This window comes from Purpureocillium takamizusanense, chromosome 7, assembly GCF_022605165.1.
Source record: "Purpureocillium takamizusanense chromosome 7, complete sequence".
Lineage (NCBI taxonomy): Eukaryota > Fungi > Ascomycota > Sordariomycetes > Hypocreales > Ophiocordycipitaceae > Purpureocillium > Purpureocillium takamizusanense.
In genome coordinates this window covers 1,401,405-1,419,265 of record NC_063074.1, presented here as the reverse complement: position 1 = coordinate 1,419,265, position 17,861 = coordinate 1,401,405, and the positions used below count along the sequence as shown (strand labels likewise).

At 59.1% G+C, this 17,861-nt stretch overlaps 7 protein-coding genes across 8 annotated transcripts; 3 read left to right on the top strand and 4 right to left on the bottom strand.

The window, feature by feature from the left end:
- The first annotated feature begins 171 nt into the window (after window positions 1-171).
- Window positions 172-1,591, top strand: SDT1 (suppressor of deletion of TFIIS). Its single transcript, XM_047989261.1, has 4 exons — window positions 172-528; window positions 598-626; window positions 686-1,147; window positions 1,202-1,591. The coding sequence occupies exons 1-4, from the start codon at window positions 479-481 to the stop codon at window positions 1,369-1,371; spliced, it is 711 nt and encodes a 236-aa protein (XP_047845260.1). The 5' UTR covers window positions 172-478; the 3' UTR covers window positions 1,372-1,591.
- Window positions 1,391-2,334, bottom strand: SRB7 (RNA polymerase II mediator complex subunit). The gene is made up of 3 exons (XM_047989260.1): window positions 2,147-2,334; window positions 1,944-2,058; window positions 1,391-1,846 (listed from the first exon to the last, which is right to left on the bottom strand). The coding sequence occupies exons 1-3, from the start codon at window positions 2,186-2,188 to the stop codon at window positions 1,587-1,589; spliced, it is 417 nt and encodes a 138-aa protein (XP_047845259.1). The 5' UTR covers window positions 2,189-2,334; the 3' UTR covers window positions 1,391-1,586.
- A 200-nt stretch (window positions 2,335-2,534) lies between these two features.
- On the top strand, window positions 2,535-4,322 carry SEC62 (Translocation protein S62). The gene is made up of 3 exons (XM_047989259.1): window positions 2,535-3,214; window positions 3,269-3,819; window positions 3,888-4,322. The coding sequence occupies exons 1-3, from the start codon at window positions 2,764-2,766 to the stop codon at window positions 4,116-4,118; spliced, it is 1,233 nt and encodes a 410-aa protein (XP_047845258.1). The 5' UTR covers window positions 2,535-2,763; the 3' UTR covers window positions 4,119-4,322.
- On the bottom strand, window positions 4,260-6,019 carry JDV02_007732 (uncharacterized protein; the record flags this gene model as incomplete). Its single annotated transcript, XM_047989258.1, has 7 exons — window positions 4,260-4,775; window positions 4,934-5,171; window positions 5,262-5,289; window positions 5,378-5,389; window positions 5,485-5,578; window positions 5,685-5,770; window positions 5,884-6,019. 7 exons carry the CDS (start codon window positions 6,017-6,019, stop codon window positions 4,359-4,361), a joined length of 1,011 nt encoding a protein of 336 aa, XP_047845257.1. The 3' UTR covers window positions 4,260-4,358.
- A 1,616-nt stretch (window positions 6,020-7,635) lies between these two features.
- On the bottom strand, window positions 7,636-9,150 carry JDV02_007731 (uncharacterized protein). The gene is made up of 3 exons (XM_047989257.1): window positions 8,874-9,150; window positions 8,114-8,729; window positions 7,636-8,021 (listed from the first exon to the last, which is right to left on the bottom strand). Exons 2-3 carry the CDS (start codon window positions 8,564-8,566, stop codon window positions 7,881-7,883), a joined length of 594 nt encoding a protein of 197 aa, XP_047845256.1. The 5' UTR covers window positions 8,567-8,729; window positions 8,874-9,150; the 3' UTR covers window positions 7,636-7,880.
- Window positions 9,151-12,549: 3,399 nt separating this feature from the next.
- Window positions 12,550-13,982, top strand: JDV02_007730 (uncharacterized protein). 2 transcript variants are annotated; one of them, XM_047989256.1, is made up of 2 exons: window positions 12,550-12,800; window positions 12,895-13,982. In XM_047989256.1, the coding sequence occupies exons 1-2, from the start codon at window positions 12,589-12,591 to the stop codon at window positions 13,964-13,966; spliced, it is 1,284 nt and encodes a 427-aa protein (XP_047845255.1). In that variant the 5' UTR covers window positions 12,550-12,588; the 3' UTR covers window positions 13,967-13,982. The 2 variants fall into 2 exon arrangements, with proteins under 2 accessions (XP_047845255.1, XP_047845254.1); XM_047989255.1 differs by having other exon boundaries at window positions 12,550-13,982.
- A 315-nt stretch (window positions 13,983-14,297) lies between these two features.
- On the bottom strand, window positions 14,298-17,598 carry JDV02_007729 (Protein disulfide-isomerase). The gene is made up of 3 exons (XM_047989254.1): window positions 16,830-17,598; window positions 15,152-16,754; window positions 14,298-15,094 (listed from the first exon to the last, which is right to left on the bottom strand). Exons 1-3 carry the CDS (start codon window positions 17,021-17,023, stop codon window positions 14,753-14,755), a joined length of 2,139 nt encoding a protein of 712 aa, XP_047845253.1. The 5' UTR covers window positions 17,024-17,598; the 3' UTR covers window positions 14,298-14,752.
- Between the last annotated feature and the right edge of the window lie 263 nt (window positions 17,599-17,861).

Below are 17,861 nucleotides of genomic sequence, written 5' to 3'. Positions count from 1 at the left end.
CTTATTGCATCTATGGTACGCTGTAACGGAATCTGCTTCTATAAAGTGCAAGGCCAGTCGTAAACATGCTGCCATGCCGCTCTGTCAGTCGGGCGCAATTCTGCATGCTTTTGAGGCGGCCCGTGCCTGCTGGCCGCAAGAGTCATTGGGCCCCTCCATCCACCGTTCGCCGTCGCAAACTCGGGCCTCTGCCGCCGCCGACGGGGGGCCTGTCAACCCGCGACGTCTAGCTATTACTCGCTCTCCACGCTAGTCGACTCCCCGGCTTCCTTCCAAACACCTTTGATCCCCCATCTCTACTTAGTCACATATTTCAACTTGGGCAGCCGCCAACCTGGCTCATTCTTCGCGCATTTTTGGTGTACTTTCTAGACGTGTGCTTTCATCTTCGAGTCCGTGTCGCCTTCATCGAGCGCAACCGTTGTCGCTCTCTCGTCATTGCCCAGTTCCTCACCCGACCACGCATACCGCCGCCACCATGGCCGCCATCGTCAACGGGACAAAGACCGGCAAACCGGTGCTCTTCTTGTATGTCCCCCTCCCAGCTGGTCAGAATGCTTTAAAGGCGACTCTCCTCAACTGACGCGCGACGTCCAGCGACATCGATAACTGCCTGTACCCCAGGAGTGAGCCGCTCACCGATGAGATGTGACTCATGCGCACGGAACACTAACTTGATGGGCAGGCACCCGGGTTCATGACATAATGGCGGAGCTCATCGACCAGTACTTTGTCAAGCATCTTGACATTCCTTTCGACGAGGCGGTCAGGCTGCACAGGGAGTATTACACCAACTATGGGCTGGCCATTGAGGGCCTCGTGCGCCACCACCAAATCGACCCCCTCGACTACAACGCCAAGGTCGACGACGCGCTCCCCCTGCAGGACATTATCAAGCCGAACCCCGAGCTGCGCAAGCTGCTCGAGGACATTGACAAGTCCAAGGTGGCCATGTGGCTCTTCACCAACGCCTACGTGACGCACGGCAAGCGCGTCGTCAAGCTGCTGGGCATCGACGACCTCTTCGACGGCCTCACCTTTTGTGACTACTCCCAGCAGCCCCTGATTTGCAAGCCGCACGAGGAAATGTACAAAAAGGGCATGCGGGAGGCCGGCGTGGAGCGGGTCGAGGACTGCTTCTTCGTCGGTACGTGCTCTCTGGGCTGGTGACGTTTACGCATCGGTGCTGACTTGTGCACAGACGACTCCTACTCCAATTGCGTCAAGGCAAAGGAGTTTGGCTGGACGGCCGCCCACCTGGTCGAGGACGGGTTGCCCGTACCAAGGGCCCCCGCGTCACAGTATCAGATCCGTGACCTGCAAGAATTGCGAGACATTTACCCCCAGTTCTTCAAGTCCAAGTCGTCATGAGGAGGAAGAGTGACTTTTGACGGCATGAATAGATAAGTAATGTAGTTAATGACGGCGGTATAGACCTTTTTCAACATAGACAATGTTGTGACTTGAGCCCAAGGCCCAATCATGGTGGTGTTGCTAGACTCCCAATCTGCCCTTGCAGTAATCCGATTCCGAACTCCTCGCTATGCATTATGAAACGCCCAAACCGGGCTTTGCCATACCTCCGGTCAAGGGCGCCGCACACTGCGAATGACATCGTCCAGCTGCGCCAGTATCTCGTCCCTCTCCTTGAGCGCCTCTTGCCTCTGTGCTTCCGCCGCCTTGAGGTCTTCCTCGAGGTCCTTGATGTTTTTCTCCTGGTCCTTTTCGCTGTTGTCGAGTCCGGGGAGCGATGAGATGAGGTACTCTATCTGCTGCTCCTTGAGAATGAGGTCCCTGGAGAGCTCCCGCAGGCCGGCCTGGAACTCATCGGCGGGGAGCGGGTCGACTGGACACGGTCAGCTGGCGTTCTTCCCGGGCGGGGAAAGGGATGACGCTGTTGGCACGTAAAAGGATCGTCGGGGAGGGCGCGCGCGCTCTCTCACCTTCTCTCTGCTGCGGCTCCTGCTTAAGGTCCCGCACCTTATCGCCGGGACTAAGAGTCTCGAGGTCGTGCCGGCTGTGCGTAAAGTGCAGCGTCGCGACGAACTGCTGGGCGAGCTGCAGGACGAGGAGGTCACGGTCAGCGCGTGTCGCAAATCGGGCAGGCGGGAGGGTGCGCGGGTGCTCTCTCTTGTGGGCAACCTACCTGGTCGACCGCATCCTGCAGCTGCGTGAGTCTGTCCCCCATGGTGAATAGACAGCGGTTGCGCGAGGGCGAGGCGCAATGCGGTAGTCAGTGTCGCGATGGTGTTGGTCTGCCTCCTGTGCTCCTCTTGTCGGAGCTCCGTTTGGCGACGTCAAAGGGCTCACAGTAAGTGGCTCGGGAGGTGCGGCAAATGTACATGCACTGTATCATTTCACTGTGCCCAGCGTTCGGACCACATCTGCCCCCCAAAACGCCGCCGGGTGGAGGCCAGTGGAGGCAGGTCCCGGGCCTTGGCGCACGGGAATTGGAAGTGAACACCCTGTTGTCAGGCGCGGCTGCTTACCTTATCGCCCCGTCTATTTCTGGATGATGCCAGCAAGCAGCTTCACCTCGACCTCTGCAAACCCTCGCACGTCGGCCTCGTCCAATTGCTCGTGCCGGTCTCTGCTCGCGTAGCGGACGCGCAGTTTCACTCATTGTCAGGACCGTCTTCGTCCCCTTTGCTTTCTTCTTCCTGACCAGAAGCAGCCCCTATCCCCTCCCCTTTCGCGCAAAAAGCGACAGACGGGCGGTTATAGAACAACGACGACGAGGAAGACGCCCGGAGATCCTTCACAATGTCAGAGCAGCAACAACAGACCCCGCCGTTCCCCCCGCCGGGCCAGATGCCACCCGGCATGCAGCGGCCGTCGCCCGAGCAGATCGCCGAGATCCAGCGCCGCGTCGCCGAGGATGCGCAAAAGGCCGGCATGTCGGTGCCCGAGTTCATCGAGCACATCAAGAAGCAGGCCATGGAGCAGCAGCGGGCGCGCATGATGCAGGCTCAGCAGCAGCAGGGCGGCCACCAGCACGGCCCCGGCTGCAACCACGACCACGGCCATGACCACGATCACGACCATGATCATGACCATGATCACGACGGACACCACCACCACAACAACCAGCCCCAGCCCATTCAGCCCGGGCCCGCGAACCCCAAGGCCATCGCTGTCGCCAAGTTCCTCAAGGGCCAGGACCTGAAGCCGCGCACCGTCATTCTCAACGGCGAACGCAAGGACATGTTCAAGGGTAAGCGACCCCATCAGCCCGCTCTCGTGGACGTTGCAATGCTAATAGGTGCAGTCAAACGTGCTCTGCGCGCCCTCCAGTCGCCTGCTTACGAACGGGCCCGCAAGAAGAACCCTCTTCTTCCCGAGATCAAGGACCGAGCCTCGCTGGAAAACACCTTCAAGCTCCTGCCCCTGAGTGTGCTCGCCCTTCGCGTCACCAAGCTCGAGCCCCAAGCCGGGCCCAACGGCAAGAAGCCCAAGCGCGTAAAGGGCCAGTGGAATGTCCGCATCGAGCAGCAACAGGAGGCTCAGGAAGACATGTACTACTGCTGGTTCTACGAAGGCAGCCAGATCAAGCGCCAGCTCTACGCCGCTCTCGCCCTCGTCCTCATCTTCATCATCGTCCTGTACCCGCTCTGGCCCCTCAAGCTGCGCCAGGGCGTCTACTACCTCAGTTGGGGACTTCTCTGTCTGCTCGGTCTCTTCTTCGTCATGGCCATCTTCCGCGTCATCCTCTTCTGCATCACATACTTTGCCGTTCCTCCGGGCCTCTGGCTGTATCCCAACCTCTGGGAGGACGTCTCGTTCATGGACAGCTTCAGGCCTGTGTGGGCTTGGCACGAGGTATGTTATCCGTCTAAGTCCTCTCTCGTTGGTGTCTCGCCGATACACAATGCTAATTGGCCGTCTAGTCTGCCGAAGAGAAAAAGGCCAAGAAGAAGAACAAGAAGAAGGTCAAGGTTGGAGGCGCCGGCGGCGGTACCACGAGCGCCGCGAGCGCCAACCATGTATTCGCCGCCGCCACGGGCATGGTCGAATCCACTGCCACGACGACGGGCACGGACACGCAGATTCAGACGGGTGGTGCGCAGCAGCGCAACTACGCTGCGCCCAGAGTGGAGGAGCTGGACGACGACGAGTGAGCGGAGGCAGAGGATCGCATGGAGAGTCGAAAATGGCGGCAGTGGAGAGACATGTGTCTTGTCTTGGAGGTCGGCGTTTGGGTCGGAGCAAACACAGAGTGTCACAAGTGGAAGGGGAGGGTCTTTCCATGTATAGCATCATGTCACGGTAGCAGAATGAGTGAAGTGTTCATCTACAGGTCTAGATGCGACTGTCGTTTGGCCGCTTTTCCTCGTTTGTCTGGGCACGCGCCGCCTCGTCTAGTGCTCGCTGCCCTGGGACCGCTCATAGTACCAGACGGCGTCCTTGGCCTTGGCGCAGGTCGACAGGCTGCCGCCGGCGGCATCCGCGGCCAGCTTCTTGGCGTGCGCCTCCTGAGGGCGGCCGTAGACGTGGTAGTAGTACCACACCTCGCCGAGGACGGTGCGGCCGGCGTCGCCGGAGCCCCTGCCGGCGTCGGTCTCGTTGTATCGGGGGCCGGAGCAGCCGAGGAAGGGGACGAGGCCGTCGAACCCGCGCGTCAGGGCGCCCTGGATGCGGGACAGGGTGTAGGCCGTGCGGTTGGAGGGGCGGACGCCGGCGGCGGCGAGCCAGTCAAAGGTGGGGAGCTCGCGCTGGAAGCGGATGACGGTCTCGAAGAAGTCGAAGAGGTCTCCGTGGGGGGTCGCCTTGGGGCCCTGTGAAGTGGCGGCCAGGAAGAGGACGAGGCCAGAGCGTTAGACACAAACTCAACGGACCACATACATATATACAAGTATATGAAAGGGGCAGGGGGGGGAAGGGGGCAAATCTCGGTGTAATAAGGAGCTTCAAAGAGACGGACGGGGACACGTACGTAGCACTCGGTCTGAAAGGTGGAATAGCAGGTGGCGTGCTTGGAGAACTCGTGGGCCCAAAAGACCCAGTTGGGGTCGTACTGGCTGACCCAGTAGCGGTTCATGTACGCGAGGAGGTCGAGCTTGCCGTGTGGCGCGAACCAAGCGTCGATGGGCTCGCCGGCGTAGGGCGGGACGGGGACGCCGTGGGGGGTGCCGTCGGTGGTGTTGGGCGCGGGCTTGGGGTCATATTGGCGGCTGTTTTTGACGGAGTGTTCAGCGGCTACTGACCTATGCGCTTGGACTGTGATGCCGTCGCCTGGGGTTGGGGGGTCTAGCAAGACTCACCTCAGGTCGCAGTACTGAGTGTAGGAGCCTGGAGGGGGCAGGGAGGAGGTTAGATCTCGGTGAGGTGGCGAGCGTGAGCCCTGCTTGGGAAGGAAGGAGCGGGGACGTGGACTTGCCGTTGCAGAAATCTAGTTGTGGTCAATTGCGTGTAAGCAATTGCAATGAAGACGTATGAGAGAGGAGGAGGAGGAGGAGGAGGAGGAGGAGATAAATCGAGACGTACCGGGCCAGAGGCCGTGAATGGTCCAATGGTCCTTGGGATAAATCTGGCCCTTGCTCTCGAGGCCGGTAAAGGTGTTCCAGATTTGCGTGGCAACCTACTCATCGACCACCGCCACCGCCATTGTCAACATCAGTCCAGAACTCCAGAGCAGAGCGTGACTTCTCAGGTATCGATAGGTAAGGTAGGTAGGAAGTCATTACCAGCAGCCCGCCGTACGTTTCCGTGCAGCACGTGTCGGCGACCTTGCCGGGCGTGGCCTTGCAGGAGCACGACAGGACGGGGTCGACTAATAGCAGACGAAGAAGACGGAAAGCCGCCCACTCTCAGTCAGTATTCTGGGCGTAAAAGGCCCATTCTCGTCGTCTCTTGCGGAATGCGGGGAACGGGACGGCCACGCACCGAGAGCGCAGGTGTGGTTGTCGGCGGTGATGCCGGGATACAGGCCTGCCGAGGCCGGCGGGGGAGCGACCGCCAGCAGCAGCAGCAGCATCAGCCCTGTGGCCGACGAAGCCAGGATGTTGGCGCCGCGATGCATCTTTGCGAGAGAAGAGTAGACGGGCGGAGGGGGGGGTTCGCGGGTGGGCGAGCGAACGATGGGAGGCAGACAGACAGACAGGCTTCAAAAAGCACGACCAAGGCAAAACGCGCGCGGGTGCTTCCTCGTCTGCCTTCTTATTTACTCATTTCAAATTCCCCGTATGGACGAACGAACGCACCGGGCCGACCGACCGACGCCCATGCTTTTCTTCCATCTTACTTATTAGGCCTGTTAGCCGACAGCTCAACAACGACAAGTTGGATGCCTGCCCGATGCAGCAACGGTCCCGCTCATCTTTAGCTCCTGTGCCCTCCTCTCTCTCTGGCGGCACCTTGGCTAGCTGCGAAAGCTGTGTGGCGATCCAGGGACCTTTGGTGTGGCAGGTGGCTGAGCCGCGCGCTGTGGTAGGCCAATTCCAAGTTGGCCTGCCTTGGGTGAATGCACAGTAAAGCATAGTTATACGCTGTGTGTGTAGGTGGCGCGCCGCTAACTACTAAACAAATGCTCCCTCCCGTCTTTGACCCCTGGTAAGCCTGAAAGACGAACGGCGGGTCAGCAGCAGCGGCACCCCTCTCCATCACCACCACAACCATCCAAGCCATCGTCGGCTGCGGCGAGGGCGGGCACGTTTGGGGGGTGAACCGACAGGTGAACCGACAGGTGAACCGACACGAGGGGGGCACGTGGCGTGCCTGCGCATCCGAGTGCCTGGGCCGTCCAGTTATTCGATGCACGTATAAAAGTACGAAGTACAGTATACAGACCGGAGCACGCCGAAGCAGGGGCCGCAGGCGGAGGAGCCCTCCGAAACGGGCTTCGGTCAAGGGGACGGGGGTTGACATTGGCTGGGTGCACCATCCCGGCGCTATGGGTTTTTTCTTCTCTTCTGTCTTCTCTTTTTCAGGTGACTTGATCTGGCAAAGTGATGCTTCCCTTGGGAGAGTTGATGGCAGGCAAGGTGTCCCTCTCCTCGCCATCAGTCGTATACCTCAAGAGTCCGGACTTTACCCTAAGCGTCTGTTCTCCAGGCATGAACAATATCATGAATTCAAACACAATCCTAGAGGCGATGAACTAGAGCGCAGCATGTAAAAACGCGTACCGACAGAAATATATGCCAACTGTGAAGTACATACACAGTCACTCAGCATTGGGCCCAAGGGGCTCCAGGATCTGGCGGGATCATTCAAGCGTGCCAGGTGCCCGAGCGTCAACCAACAACGCTTTCATTCACACGGTCCTCCGTTACATTACTTGTTTGTTTTAATATAAAAAGAAAGAACCTTTGGCGTCGTCAACTTCGGCGTACTGGCAAGCTCGCTCTTCACGTCACCGAAATGTCGGTAAACAAAAGTCAACTTTTCACTCTGCACGGGGAACCCCCCCAGATGTGGTGAGAGCTATCAGCCAAATATACTCGGGGAGTGACCATTGCAAGGCTGAGACGAAGTCTGAACGTCAGAGCCGCCCAACATCTAAACAAGGAGCTGCCGACAGTAGTGGTTGCCTTCTCAGCCGCAGACAACTCACAATGTGACTTCCTAGTCTGGCTCCAACAGCGCGTGCCCACCGTTCATACTTCGCATTTGGTTCGTCACCTTCAATTCACATCGTGTACTCTACGTACCGAAGATACTCTCTCCTCAGGTACCTTGGCGTGGCCTGGCAATGTTTGAGCTTATTTCTACCTCTGCCAACATTAACCAACCTTGCGGCTTTCGTACCAGAGTCTGCATCCAACCTCGTTACCAACTCGCGGCCGTCATCACGCCGATCGCTGCGTCCACGCATTAAACACCGCTGGTTCTCTCTCACCGCCACGACTGTACAGCTCACATGACCCACCGCCGGATATCCGTCAGAGTTGCTTGTAGAAGAATGTGCCGTCCTTGAGCTCCCCCGTCGGGCTCAGCCCGTACTTTGGTATCTTGCCCAGCTCCGTGTACCCCAGCTTCCTGAACAGCGCCTCCGCCGGGCTGCCCGTTTCCGTATCCAGCACCTGCGAATTCGACGTCAGCTTTGCGCACGTCACTCAACTCGTCCGGCCCACCAGCAGCATGGGCGGAAGGGGGAAACATGTCAGCGCCGTACCAGTGTCGTCCGGCCCAGCTTCGCTGCGTCGGCCTCGAGCGCCGCCACGAGAGCCGTCGCGCCGCCCTTGCTGCGCCAACTCTTGTGCATCAGCAGCTTCTCCACCGCGCCGCGGAAGGGCTCCGTCTCCGAGTCAGGCGTCGCGAGCATCACCACGCCCATGACCTCGGGGCCTCTGGGCCGGCCCGTCGCCGCCGCCGCAGCGGCAGTCACGGAGGGGTCGTCCTGCGGTCCCTGGCTGACGAGGATCCAGATGTGGCGCTTCCCGTCATGGACCTCGGCGATGCGCTCCTTCCACCACGACAGCAGCTTCTCGTGTGACAGCGGCGGCAGAAAGGTGGCGATGGCGCGGTCTTGGGTGATGCATGAGGCGTGGATGGCGGCTAGGTAGGGGGTAAGGTGCGCGTGCGCCTTGGGGTCAAAGGGCAGCACGACGGTGCCGGGTTGCGCCATGGTGGGCGCCGGCGGACAGAGGAAGAACCTGGAAGCTTCCGTATTCGAGTGAAGGCGTACGCAAGGTCCCCGTGAAAGGGGTGGCTAGTGGCTCAGAATGCACTCGAGCATGTCAGTCCGGGCTCGCGAGGCGGGAGTGCGTCTCAATTTTGTGAGCCTCGTGCTATCGCCAAAGTCAGCGACCAGACCCGACGCCCGAGCGGGCTCGCTCGCGTGTTTGCTCTTCTCTTGTATTCCATGCGTAGACCATGGGCAACGGTCAAAGGGCAAGAGGCGTGAGACGAAAAAAAGGGATGTAAAAACATACATGCTGGCTGTGGTGTGAGGCTGGTTCTGCAAGTCCCAAGTTGCGAATCGTCGCGAGCGGGCGCCGCCTCCTCGAGCTGAGCAAAGGATAAAAAGCCAGGGCACACAGCTCGGCACATGTGCGTCACGATGCGCGAGTGACGGGGCGGGCGGACCGGGCCGGACAATGGAGGGCGTTTCGAGACTGCCGTCGGCCGGATGCACGCAGGGACGGGCTGGCTGCGTGCTGCACGGCAGAAACGATGGGATGCATGGGTTGTCGGATGGATGGATGGTGGATGCAACGGGAATGGATCCATCCATGCCCGCCCGAGCAGCGAGCGGGTGGTGATGGGGGGCTTGGGGGGATGGCCTGACCTACATCCCGTCCAGTGAATCCAGCGGGCTGCAGCGGGCGGTCGGTCCATTGGGGCGGGGGCCTCGGGGAAGCTCCAGGGCTCCATACCTAGGAGGTTGTCAGGGGACGGGAGCCCCTGCCAGGCGGAAGTGGAGTGGATCGATAAATTCCCAATGATAACGAGGCCCGCGGCCCGACAGGCAAAGGACTAACAGCACCATCGACTCCATCGCAACAACAACCCTGCACCTGCCTGATGGCCCGTGGTCGCTCAAGCTGGACGAAGGACGCGCGGTCGAGGGAACAGGCTGACGGCGATGGGGCCCGTCAGGGACATCTTGCCGACAAGCTGAAGACGAGCCGGCTGTTGGCGAGGTATTTCGCCAGCGGGAGGAGGGCCATCCACTCGAAGGTAATGGACGGGTCGGAAGACCGTAGGGGGAAGTACCGGCGGGCTCGCTCGCCCTTCTGGTGCCGTAACTGCTGGTGGGCGGGTGCTCTGCGCCCATGTTTCGTCTTCATGCGATACTGTCATCTTGAAATTTGGGGCCTTCTTGGGCAGCTGGAAAACATGACGAGCAGGTTGGGGGAAACCGGATGCTGGATCGGCATTGCCCCTTTTTATTATCCGGCTGCTTTTCATGCTGTGTCACCATGATCCCGTTCAGCCTCACCTGCTTCGCGCGTGCTGTGGTTCGAGCAATGTTGAATAGAGGAAGAAATACACCCCCGGCCGCCTTTCGCGTCTTGCCACGATGATCCACTTCAGCCTCATCCATTCCTCGCCCACTTCGTACTTTGTGGGTGTTGCGGCTTTATGAAGTAGACGTATTCCAGGGGGGGTAATATAACCCCCCCGCGACCTTTCATGTTGTGCCACGATGATCTCCTTCAGCCTCTCCCGAGCCCTCTCGTCAACAGCTACTTGGTACGTACTCTGTACGTCCCGTGGTTCTGGAAATATTCGAGAGTATGGTTACACACACGACCGTCCGCTGAGCTTCACGTACTGCCTACTTTGCTTCAGCTATATTAACGTCTTCTCAGCACACGTTTCGGTGCCTCGTTGGCTTATAGTCTTGGATTTCCAGACTGCTTTCAGTCGAGTCTGTCACAGCCTCAAGCCACTATGCGCCTTATGTTCAAAGGGCGTTATAGTAAAATGCTTCGTCTTAGCCAGGCTGGAATTCTCGAGCTGGTGGCGTTTCACCACAGCACTCTCAAGGTAGTCCTGTGCATTGCTGTCATCATCCTATCCCATACGTGGCTTAAGGAAGGACCGGAAGACACTAAGGAGGTCATGTACTGGGACATGAAGGATTCTTTTGTCCTGCTGAAGCACGGCAGCCTCGAGCGAGACGAATGATCGAAGGTTACGAACTTCTGCGATGTCACGACTTGATCCGGTTCCAGTTTCATTTGAGCCAGGGGTATGGAGGGTCTAGTCTAGTGCCTTACCGAGTCAGGGGTTCAAAGTCGCTCGATTCTTCTATATAACGACTAAGAGACGTCGGCATTATATATATAATAGCATCGCTATAGTCTGCGAAAGTCATAACGTCTATGCCCTAGTTCTTACTTATAGTAGTAAGCCTCGAAACCTATTAGGGCTCGCCTCTGCTAAAGAGTTTTATGCAAATATAAAATACCGGCCTCAATCATTCATGAGTTGGCGAGCATCTAAAGCTATAGTAGCTGGGTTCACGGGAGACCGACTTCTCGGCCGTCAGTTTCTTGCGAACACGTGCGGTGCAAGTTTTCTTTCCCCTTTTCCCGTTACTACTGTACTCAAGTTAATGCACTGTTACATGCTCTCAAAAATAGACACCATCCCGTCTGCAGGAAACGAATGATCCGGCTGACTTATTGCAGCCCAGAACTGCGAGATCTACATCCTTGCGTTAGGACCAACCCCGTCACTGAATGGAATAATCTGTTTGTCTTTGGCCATCACTTGGAAATCATTGACGGCTTCGGAGATGTGGAGAATAAAATGTTCATTTGCGAATTTCTGCAGAGACTTGTCACGGAAAACCATCAGATACAGGCTGGCTCGCATCAGGTGGAATACAGACGACCTGGTCATTTGGGATAATCGGGCCGTATTTCATGTTGGTCTTCCTAATGCTGCCAATTGCAAACACCTACGATGGACGCTAACAATGATCATGAGCAGTGTGCGACGTATGACTACGGTGGGAGCGGTGTCCGGCGAGCAAACAGAGTGTGCGGTTGTGGCGAGGTGCCCTAGCTTGATCATCGGTCTCCGAGTCGGCGCCAAGCTTTGGGCATTTAACGGTGGTATACACCTGGAATCAAACCTGATTTGTGGGTTTGCTATGAGACGTCTGTCACTCGTTAGGTTTATTTTTCAAAACGCCGAGAAGGTTGAGTATCGGGCCTCACGAGACGACAACTTCCAGCTCTTTCGTGACGAGTCGCGGGCTGAACGTTCAAGCTGAAAGTTGGCAGATCCATAGGGCGTCAACTTGAACACTATAATCCGGTCATTCAGAGTTTGTCGACCCTGCCTTGAATGTGGAAAAAATCGATGATTGCAGGGTTCACGTTGAGTTTCGCGCTCTCCCACCACCAGGTCGCGTCCTCCCCTGTGAGCCGGAAAGAAGGTTGGTGTATAGAATTGTGGTTACGGCCGAGAAGTAGTGGTGGTTTGACGCCCCAGGGCGTCGTGGGACTCGCTGGGTGCTCACGGCAGCCCAATGCAAGACTGCACGTTTGAGAGAGGGATCCATGAAGGGGTTCAACTCACTGGGCCTGTCTGAGGATAGGCTTGGGAGAGAGGCGAGGTCTGCAGCTACGGGAACAGTAGGGACGGGAGTCACGGGACCGCCTAGCGCCTAGAACAGGCAAGAATGACGCCCTGCCCTTTGTGCATTGCCCTGGATGTTTGACTCATCACTGCGGGAGAGAGGAAGAGAGGGAGAGAATGTGTATGAGTGTTTCGAGAGAGTGTGTGAGCGAGAGAGAGAACGAGGCGGAGGCTGCGGCTCATTTCGACTCATAGTGGCTACACCACCTTCTCCGCCTTGGCTCAGCCAACCGGCGCAACCGTCTGGGGAAACCACGACCCAAGTCGATCCACTACCCGCATCTTAGCGCCGCATCATCCGGATTCTGCCCCGCCATAGTTTATCTTCTAACGCCGCGATGGGATGCAGCTGCTGCAAGTGCGCATGCATGTGGGGGAAGCACTTCAACAACCCGTCTTGACGACTTTGAGCTCGGCCTTGACCGGTGCCGTATATTTACCCGTCGCGCCTTCCCACCGTAAACGAACCTCTTGCTTTGGACTCCTGTGAAAGAATCAATCCATCGACATCGAGTAACCAGAACTCACCACACACCCCACCTCTCTCTCATGACGATACCCGACCTCACGAGCCTCGACACTCACGACACCACCACGACATCCTCCACACTGGGACGCCTACAAAGTGACCGACCCAGCATGGTGGACGTCGACCAGCAGCCGCGCCTTGCCGTCGCGCAGGCCCCGTCCCTTTGCCGCCTCTGCGACGTCGAGCTGCGCGGCGCGGAGACGTGGCGCGCGCACGTCAAGAGCGACGCACAGTGAGTTGCTCTTCCTTTTCCTTCACCGGTAATGCCCGGACCCTCCCCATTTCTCAATGCTGATGTCGTCGCGGCCGTTCGCCTCCGCCCCCAGTGTCTATAAGCTTCGAGTAAAAGTAGCGGAGCCGGGGAGCGTCGTCGAGTCGCCCTCTGTGTCGCCGTCAGAAGCCGTCGACGGGCAAGCGAAGCCCTCCAAATCGTCACGCGCACCGAAGAGGGCGGAGGTTGAAGACGACCAAGATGAGGAGGAGGACGTGGAAGATGACGAAGACGAAGACGACGACGAAGAAGAAGAAGAAGCGCCTGTCCCAGACTTCATCCCCAGCGAGTGCCTCTTCTGCGCCCACCGCGCCTCCTCCCCGCCCACCCTCGCCGCCAACCTCGCGCACATGTCCACCGCGCACGGCTTCGCCGTCCCCTTCCCGGACCTGCTGACCGTCGACCTCGACACCGTCGTCGGGTACCTGCACTTCATCATCCACGGCTACCGCGAGTGCATCAGCTGCGGCGCCCGCAAGGCCACCGTCGAGGGCGCCCGCCAGCACATGCTCGCCCGCGGCCACTGCCGCTTCGACGTCTCCCCCGACACCGAGGACTTTTACGACATGCCTCGCCAGCCTGACGCTGCCGTCGAGCAGATGCAGCGCCTGGCTGGTGCTGCCGCTGCCGGCGGCGGCGACGACAACAACAACAACAATGCCAACAGCGGCATGGCCGTCCGCCTGCCTTCGGGGAAGCTCGTCGCCCAGCGCCGCAACCCCGCCGACTCCCACCAGGAGCCCCGCGCGCCCTCCCGCCGCCAGGCCCCGCCATCAGACAAGGAGCGCGATTCGCTTCCTCAGCAAGCGTCAAGAGGCTCGACTGCTGCTGCTGCTGCTGCTGCTGCTGCTGCTGCTGCCCCTTCCTCCTCCTCCACTTCTCCCCCGGGTCTCGAGGTCGCGCAACGCGGCAGCGGTGGTGGTTCTGGCGGACAGCAGCTCGTGCGCAGCAACGAGGCCATCCTCGCCGCGCAGCTGTCCCGGCTGCGCATCGCGGGCGACCGGGCGCAGCACAGGATCGAGGCCCGCAAGCGCCGCTGGGTCGACCGTCGCAACAACCTCACAAAGTCCAAGCACTTTCGCATCGACGCCGGCGACAGCCGCTTCGGCAAGGGGTTTTGCTGTTAAGTGCGTACCGGGCCAGGTGGTCGGTCCGCAGCGGGTGGTTGGTGATTCGTCTGATTTCTTCCTATATTATGTGACAAAGAAGCAAGGTTCTGGCTGAAGGAGGCAGACAGGCAGGCAGGCAGGCATGCTGATGCTGTTCATGTATATATATGTAGCCGCCTTGGAGCACCAAACGTGGACATTTATCCGTTGGGAGGCATTGAACACTTGTCGAGAGACCCCTCGACGTAATCAATCAAGCATGTCACTCGGAACCCGGCGCTCGTTTTGACTGTACCTATCAGTCAGCATCACCGTCGTCGTGTCAAGTCAAGTACCAGATCAACAGTCGCGCAGCCCGCATCATCGAAAATGGGTAGATTAACCTATGCAAACAAGCCCGCGTTTCCACCACTGTCAATGCCATGTGCAGGCGTAAAAAGCCATAGTCTTGGACGAACCCCGGAACTCCGTGTCCCCTCTCACTTTCCGCAGACGCGCCGCAAAATCCTCTCGCTTAACCCGCGGCCGAGCAAATCCACTGGCTGACTCCTCTCGCGAGCGGGGTGTCGGAGAGAGGGAGAGGGAGAGAAATCCAACACGTGGTCGGGCCGACATAAGACGCATCTTCCCCTAGGGCCATGCATGAAGAGGTCCAGTGTCCTCACCCGCGCATTCTTCAACCGAAAACGAGGCCAAACGACCGTATCCGCCGTCGTCCGTCCCTGTAGTAATCTGCCAAAATCCCGGCCGCTGTTTGCTGATGAATCATGCTTCCGTCTCTTGCTGTAAAACTGCTCGCCTCCCTCAATCCGCCTTCTGATTACCATTGACGCCCAGCAGGCCCTCCTTCAGCTCTTTGATGCCCATGGTGTCGTCCAGCCGAAAGTGGCCGCCGCGTCTACGGCTGCGGCCCCGCAACCAAGAGTACAGCCCGAACGCAATGCCCGCCACGCAGCCAAACGAGAGATAGGGGTGCTCCGAGAAGGCCACCCGCATGTCGAAGAAAACCTTCTCAATGGCCGAAATGGTGAGCTTGTGCTTGATGACGTGCGGGCCGTAAACAATTTTGTCGAGCGTCTCCATGATGGACGTCCGGCTGACAAGGATGTAGTTGCCCGTGACCGTGTTATCCCAGTATCTCCGATTCTTCACGTCTTGTTAGCTTATGCTGATAAAGCATTGAGTCTGCCCGAGGCCACTTACGTCTTCGTCGTTGATAATGATGCGCTCACCGTCCTTGACGTCAATGCCATAGGTGGTGCGGATCCAGCGCTGCCAGTACGTGCCGTCGACCCAGGCAAACGCCACCTCCTTACGACCGGCGCTGCCCATGTCGATGCGAATCGCCTTAGCCGCACGCAACGCGCGCTGGTCGCCGCGATCTTCTGCCTCCTCGATCCTCATCTGCTTCGAGTCCCGGAGCTTCTTCCTCTCAAGCTGGAACTCCTGGATCTGCCTGTCCATCCACTCGTTCGCCGCGCTCTTCATTTCCCGCAGCGACGTCGCAAAGGCGTCCTTGTCCTTGTGGTTGAGGATGCCCAAAGCCACAATCTTGCCGTCAAAGATTTGGCGCGTGTTGGACGGGTTCAGCTCGGGGACAAGAGGCAGCCACACGGACCTCATCCACTCGAGCACGCCGTTGACGTCCCGCATCTCGTTGGGCGTCAAGGGTGCGTAGTACGTGGGGCGGCCTTCGCGAGAAACCAACAGCCTGGGCCAGGTCGTAATCTTGAACCTGCTGAACATCTTGGGGTCCTTGGTCTTGACGAGCTTGGCGTGGCCGATGAGGCCCAGGGGCAGTCTCTCGAGGGCCCTAAAGTCCTCGCTCGTCGTGGCATGGTCGTAGAAGTAGACGAAGATGACCTCTTCCTTTTGCTCGAGCTCCTTGAACGACTCGGCGTCCACGTCGGGGACGCCGCTGGCCAGATCCACCGCCTTGTCGGCGTACTGAACAAAGTCGCCGAGGCCCCGAAGCCCGGTGTACTCGGCGCGGTCCGCGCCCTTGAAGAACATGATGGTCGGGTACGATCGCGCCCCGACGTCCTTGCACAGGCGCGACTCCTTGTCGCAATTGACCTCGCCGACGTTGAGCTTGCCACGCATGGTCTTGGCGAGCTGCTGCCAGGTGGGAGCCATGGCTTGGCAGTGCGGGCACCAAGGGGCATAGAACTTGATGAGCCACGGGTCCTGGCTCAGAGTCACGAGCCTCTGGAAGCTCTCTGCCGTCAGGGCAACCGAGGCGCCGTCGGGGTTGTGCGTGGCCACGGGCTTCTTGGGTTCCTTGCCCTTGGCCTTCTCCTTGTCGCCAGACGTGGACACCTTCCAGTCGCTGCCAAAGGCTGGGCTCGACTTCTCGGTGCCAGCAGCCTTGGCCTTGTCGTTCTTCTCCGTCGGGTTGTCAGAAGAAGGCTTCTTGGCCGGGTCAACCAGCTCCTCGGATGCCTTGGTGCCGGCGGCAACCTTGGGGCCGGTGGTGTCGCCAGGCTTGGGCAGAACGGCGTCTTTGGGCCACGAACCAGGATGCGTCTTCTCAAGGGCGTGTTCGACCATCTGGCTAACTTCGTCCATGTCCTTGGCACCCCGGACGAACTCGCTGCTGACACCATTCTCGTACAAGACCGTCGTTGGGTATGACTGCACGTCGTGTTCCTGGCAGAGATCGGAGTAGGCGACACAATTTATGGTGGCGAAGCGGAAGTCGTAGTACTTGATGAAGGAGGTGTCCTCGGCGGGTTTCGACGTGTAGTAGTACTCATAGAGGGTCTGGTACGTGGGAGCAAAAGCCATGCAGTGGGGGCAGTACGGGCTGCCGTCGGGTTAGCCATGAGCGGCAGGCATTTGCCCGTGGCAGACAGGCAGGCAGGCAGGCTTCGCGACATACCTATAGTGCTTGACCAGCATCCAGCGCGACTGCGCAATCTCCTTGTCCCAGTTGGCGGGCGTGAGCTCCAGCAGCGGCGGGACGGAGAGTCCATTGAAGGTGGTGCCCTCCTTGTCGGGATCACGTTCCCCCAGAGACTGCGCCTGGCCCAGGGTCGCGAGCCCGGCGAGGAGTGCGAGGGCATGTGGCCTCATCGTGGGCGATGTTGCACCTCGCCTGGTGCAGGGAGACCAGGCAAGCGATCAGGAAAGACTGCAGCCAGCCCGCGGAAGGAAATTCGATTCGGCGCAGAGCAGGGTGATGCGACGGCGAATGGCAGGCGGCACGACGGCGCGCAACGTTTCGCAGAGGGCGGCGGCTTTTTGTGTACGGCCGTCTGGACCGGACGGACGCGTATACTGTGACAAACAAGTCGATGGGAGCACGCCCGGTCGGTAGGAGATTTCGCTCAGGAGGTGGTACGTGCGACACGACACGCCTGGCGTTGGAAGGAGGCGAGGGTCTGGTCTGGCTGGTAAGGGGTGCTGGTACTGTCTATGGCGACATGGATGAATGGAAAGAGGCCGCAAACCCGCTGCCAGGCGAGGCTCCGAGTGTTCGGCGGGGAGATGTTGTGGCCGTTGGAGTCGGGCGTTGATGAATGGATTGGCGAGGCGAGGGCAAGCAAGGCGAAAAGGGAAACGAACAGGCTGCGTCGAGGAAGCAGGAGGCCAAGCAACGGCATTGACGAAGGAAGCCACCTTTTCCGTAGGTGCGGTGCGCAGCGTAGTTGGGGCGTTGCGCCACACTTCCATGGACCGCTAAAACTAAGATTAGCGCCCATGGCATGCCCGCCTCCCTGGAGCTGGTGGGAGCAGGGAGGAGAGTGGACTCGACGAGTTCCACCATTGATGGCGGGCAAGGCGGGCAAGGGGGGGGGGGGGACTATGTCACCAGCCACTCGCCTTAGCCACATGCCGTCAATAGCAGGTCTGGGTCGGTTCTTGGATGAAGCATCCATCCCACAAAGTGATAGACGACGAACCAAGTCGT

What these genes read in the sequence shown, in the direction of transcription:
- SDT1 (XM_047989261.1), top strand. Translation starts at nt 479, where the DNA reads ATGGCCGCCATCGTCAACGGGACAAAGACCGGCAAACCGGTGCTCTTC. An exon ending in GGCAAACCGGTGCTCTTCTT is followed by an intron (nt 529 to 597) that starts GTATGTCCCCCT and finishes CGCGACGTCCAG; the next exon opens with CGACATCGATAACTGCCTGT. An exon ending in CGAGGACTGCTTCTTCGTCG is followed by an intron (nt 1,148 to 1,201) that starts GTACGTGCTCTC and finishes ACTTGTGCACAG; the next exon opens with ACGACTCCTACTCCAATTGC.
- SRB7 (XM_047989260.1), bottom strand. Translation starts at nt 2,188, where the DNA reads ATGGGGGACAGACTCACGCAGCTGCAGGATGCGGTCGACCAG. An exon ending in TGCAGGATGCGGTCGACCAG is followed by an intron (nt 2,059 to 2,146) that starts GTAGGTTGCCCA and finishes CTCGTCCTGCAG; the next exon opens with CTCGCCCAGCAGTTCGTCGC. An exon ending in GGAGCCGCAGCAGAGAGAAG is followed by an intron (nt 1,847 to 1,943) that starts GTGAGAGAGCGC and finishes GACCGTGTCCAG; the next exon opens with TCGACCCGCTCCCCGCCGAT.
- SEC62 (XM_047989259.1), top strand. Translation starts at nt 2,764, where the DNA reads ATGTCAGAGCAGCAACAACAGACCCCGCCGTTCCCCCCGCCGGGCCAG. An exon ending in ACGCAAGGACATGTTCAAGG is followed by an intron (nt 3,215 to 3,268) that starts GTAAGCGACCCC and finishes TAATAGGTGCAG; the next exon opens with TCAAACGTGCTCTGCGCGCC. An exon ending in CTGTGTGGGCTTGGCACGAG is followed by an intron (nt 3,820 to 3,887) that starts GTATGTTATCCG and finishes TTGGCCGTCTAG; the next exon opens with TCTGCCGAAGAGAAAAAGGC.
- JDV02_007731 (XM_047989257.1), bottom strand. Translation starts at nt 8,566, where the DNA reads ATGGCGCAACCCGGCACCGTCGTGCTGCCCTTTGACCCCAAGGCGCAC. An exon ending in AGCTGGGCCGGACGACACTG is followed by an intron (nt 8,022 to 8,113) that starts GTACGGCGCTGA and finishes TCGAATTCGCAG; the next exon opens with GTGCTGGATACGGAAACGGG.
- JDV02_007730 (XM_047989256.1), top strand. Translation starts at nt 12,589, where the DNA reads ATGACGATACCCGACCTCACGAGCCTCGACACTCACGACACCACCACG. An exon ending in CACGTCAAGAGCGACGCACA is followed by an intron (nt 12,801 to 12,894) that starts GTGAGTTGCTCT and finishes CTCCGCCCCCAG; the next exon opens with TGTCTATAAGCTTCGAGTAA.
- JDV02_007729 (XM_047989254.1), bottom strand. Translation starts at nt 17,023, where the DNA reads ATGAGGCCACATGCCCTCGCACTCCTCGCCGGGCTCGCGACCCTGGGC. An exon ending in ATGCTGGTCAAGCACTATAG is followed by an intron (nt 16,755 to 16,829) that starts GTATGTCGCGAA and finishes ACCCGACGGCAG; the next exon opens with CCCGTACTGCCCCCACTGCA. An exon ending in TCATTATCAACGACGAAGAC is followed by an intron (nt 15,095 to 15,151) that starts GTAAGTGGCCTC and finishes CAAGACGTGAAG; the next exon opens with AATCGGAGATACTGGGATAA.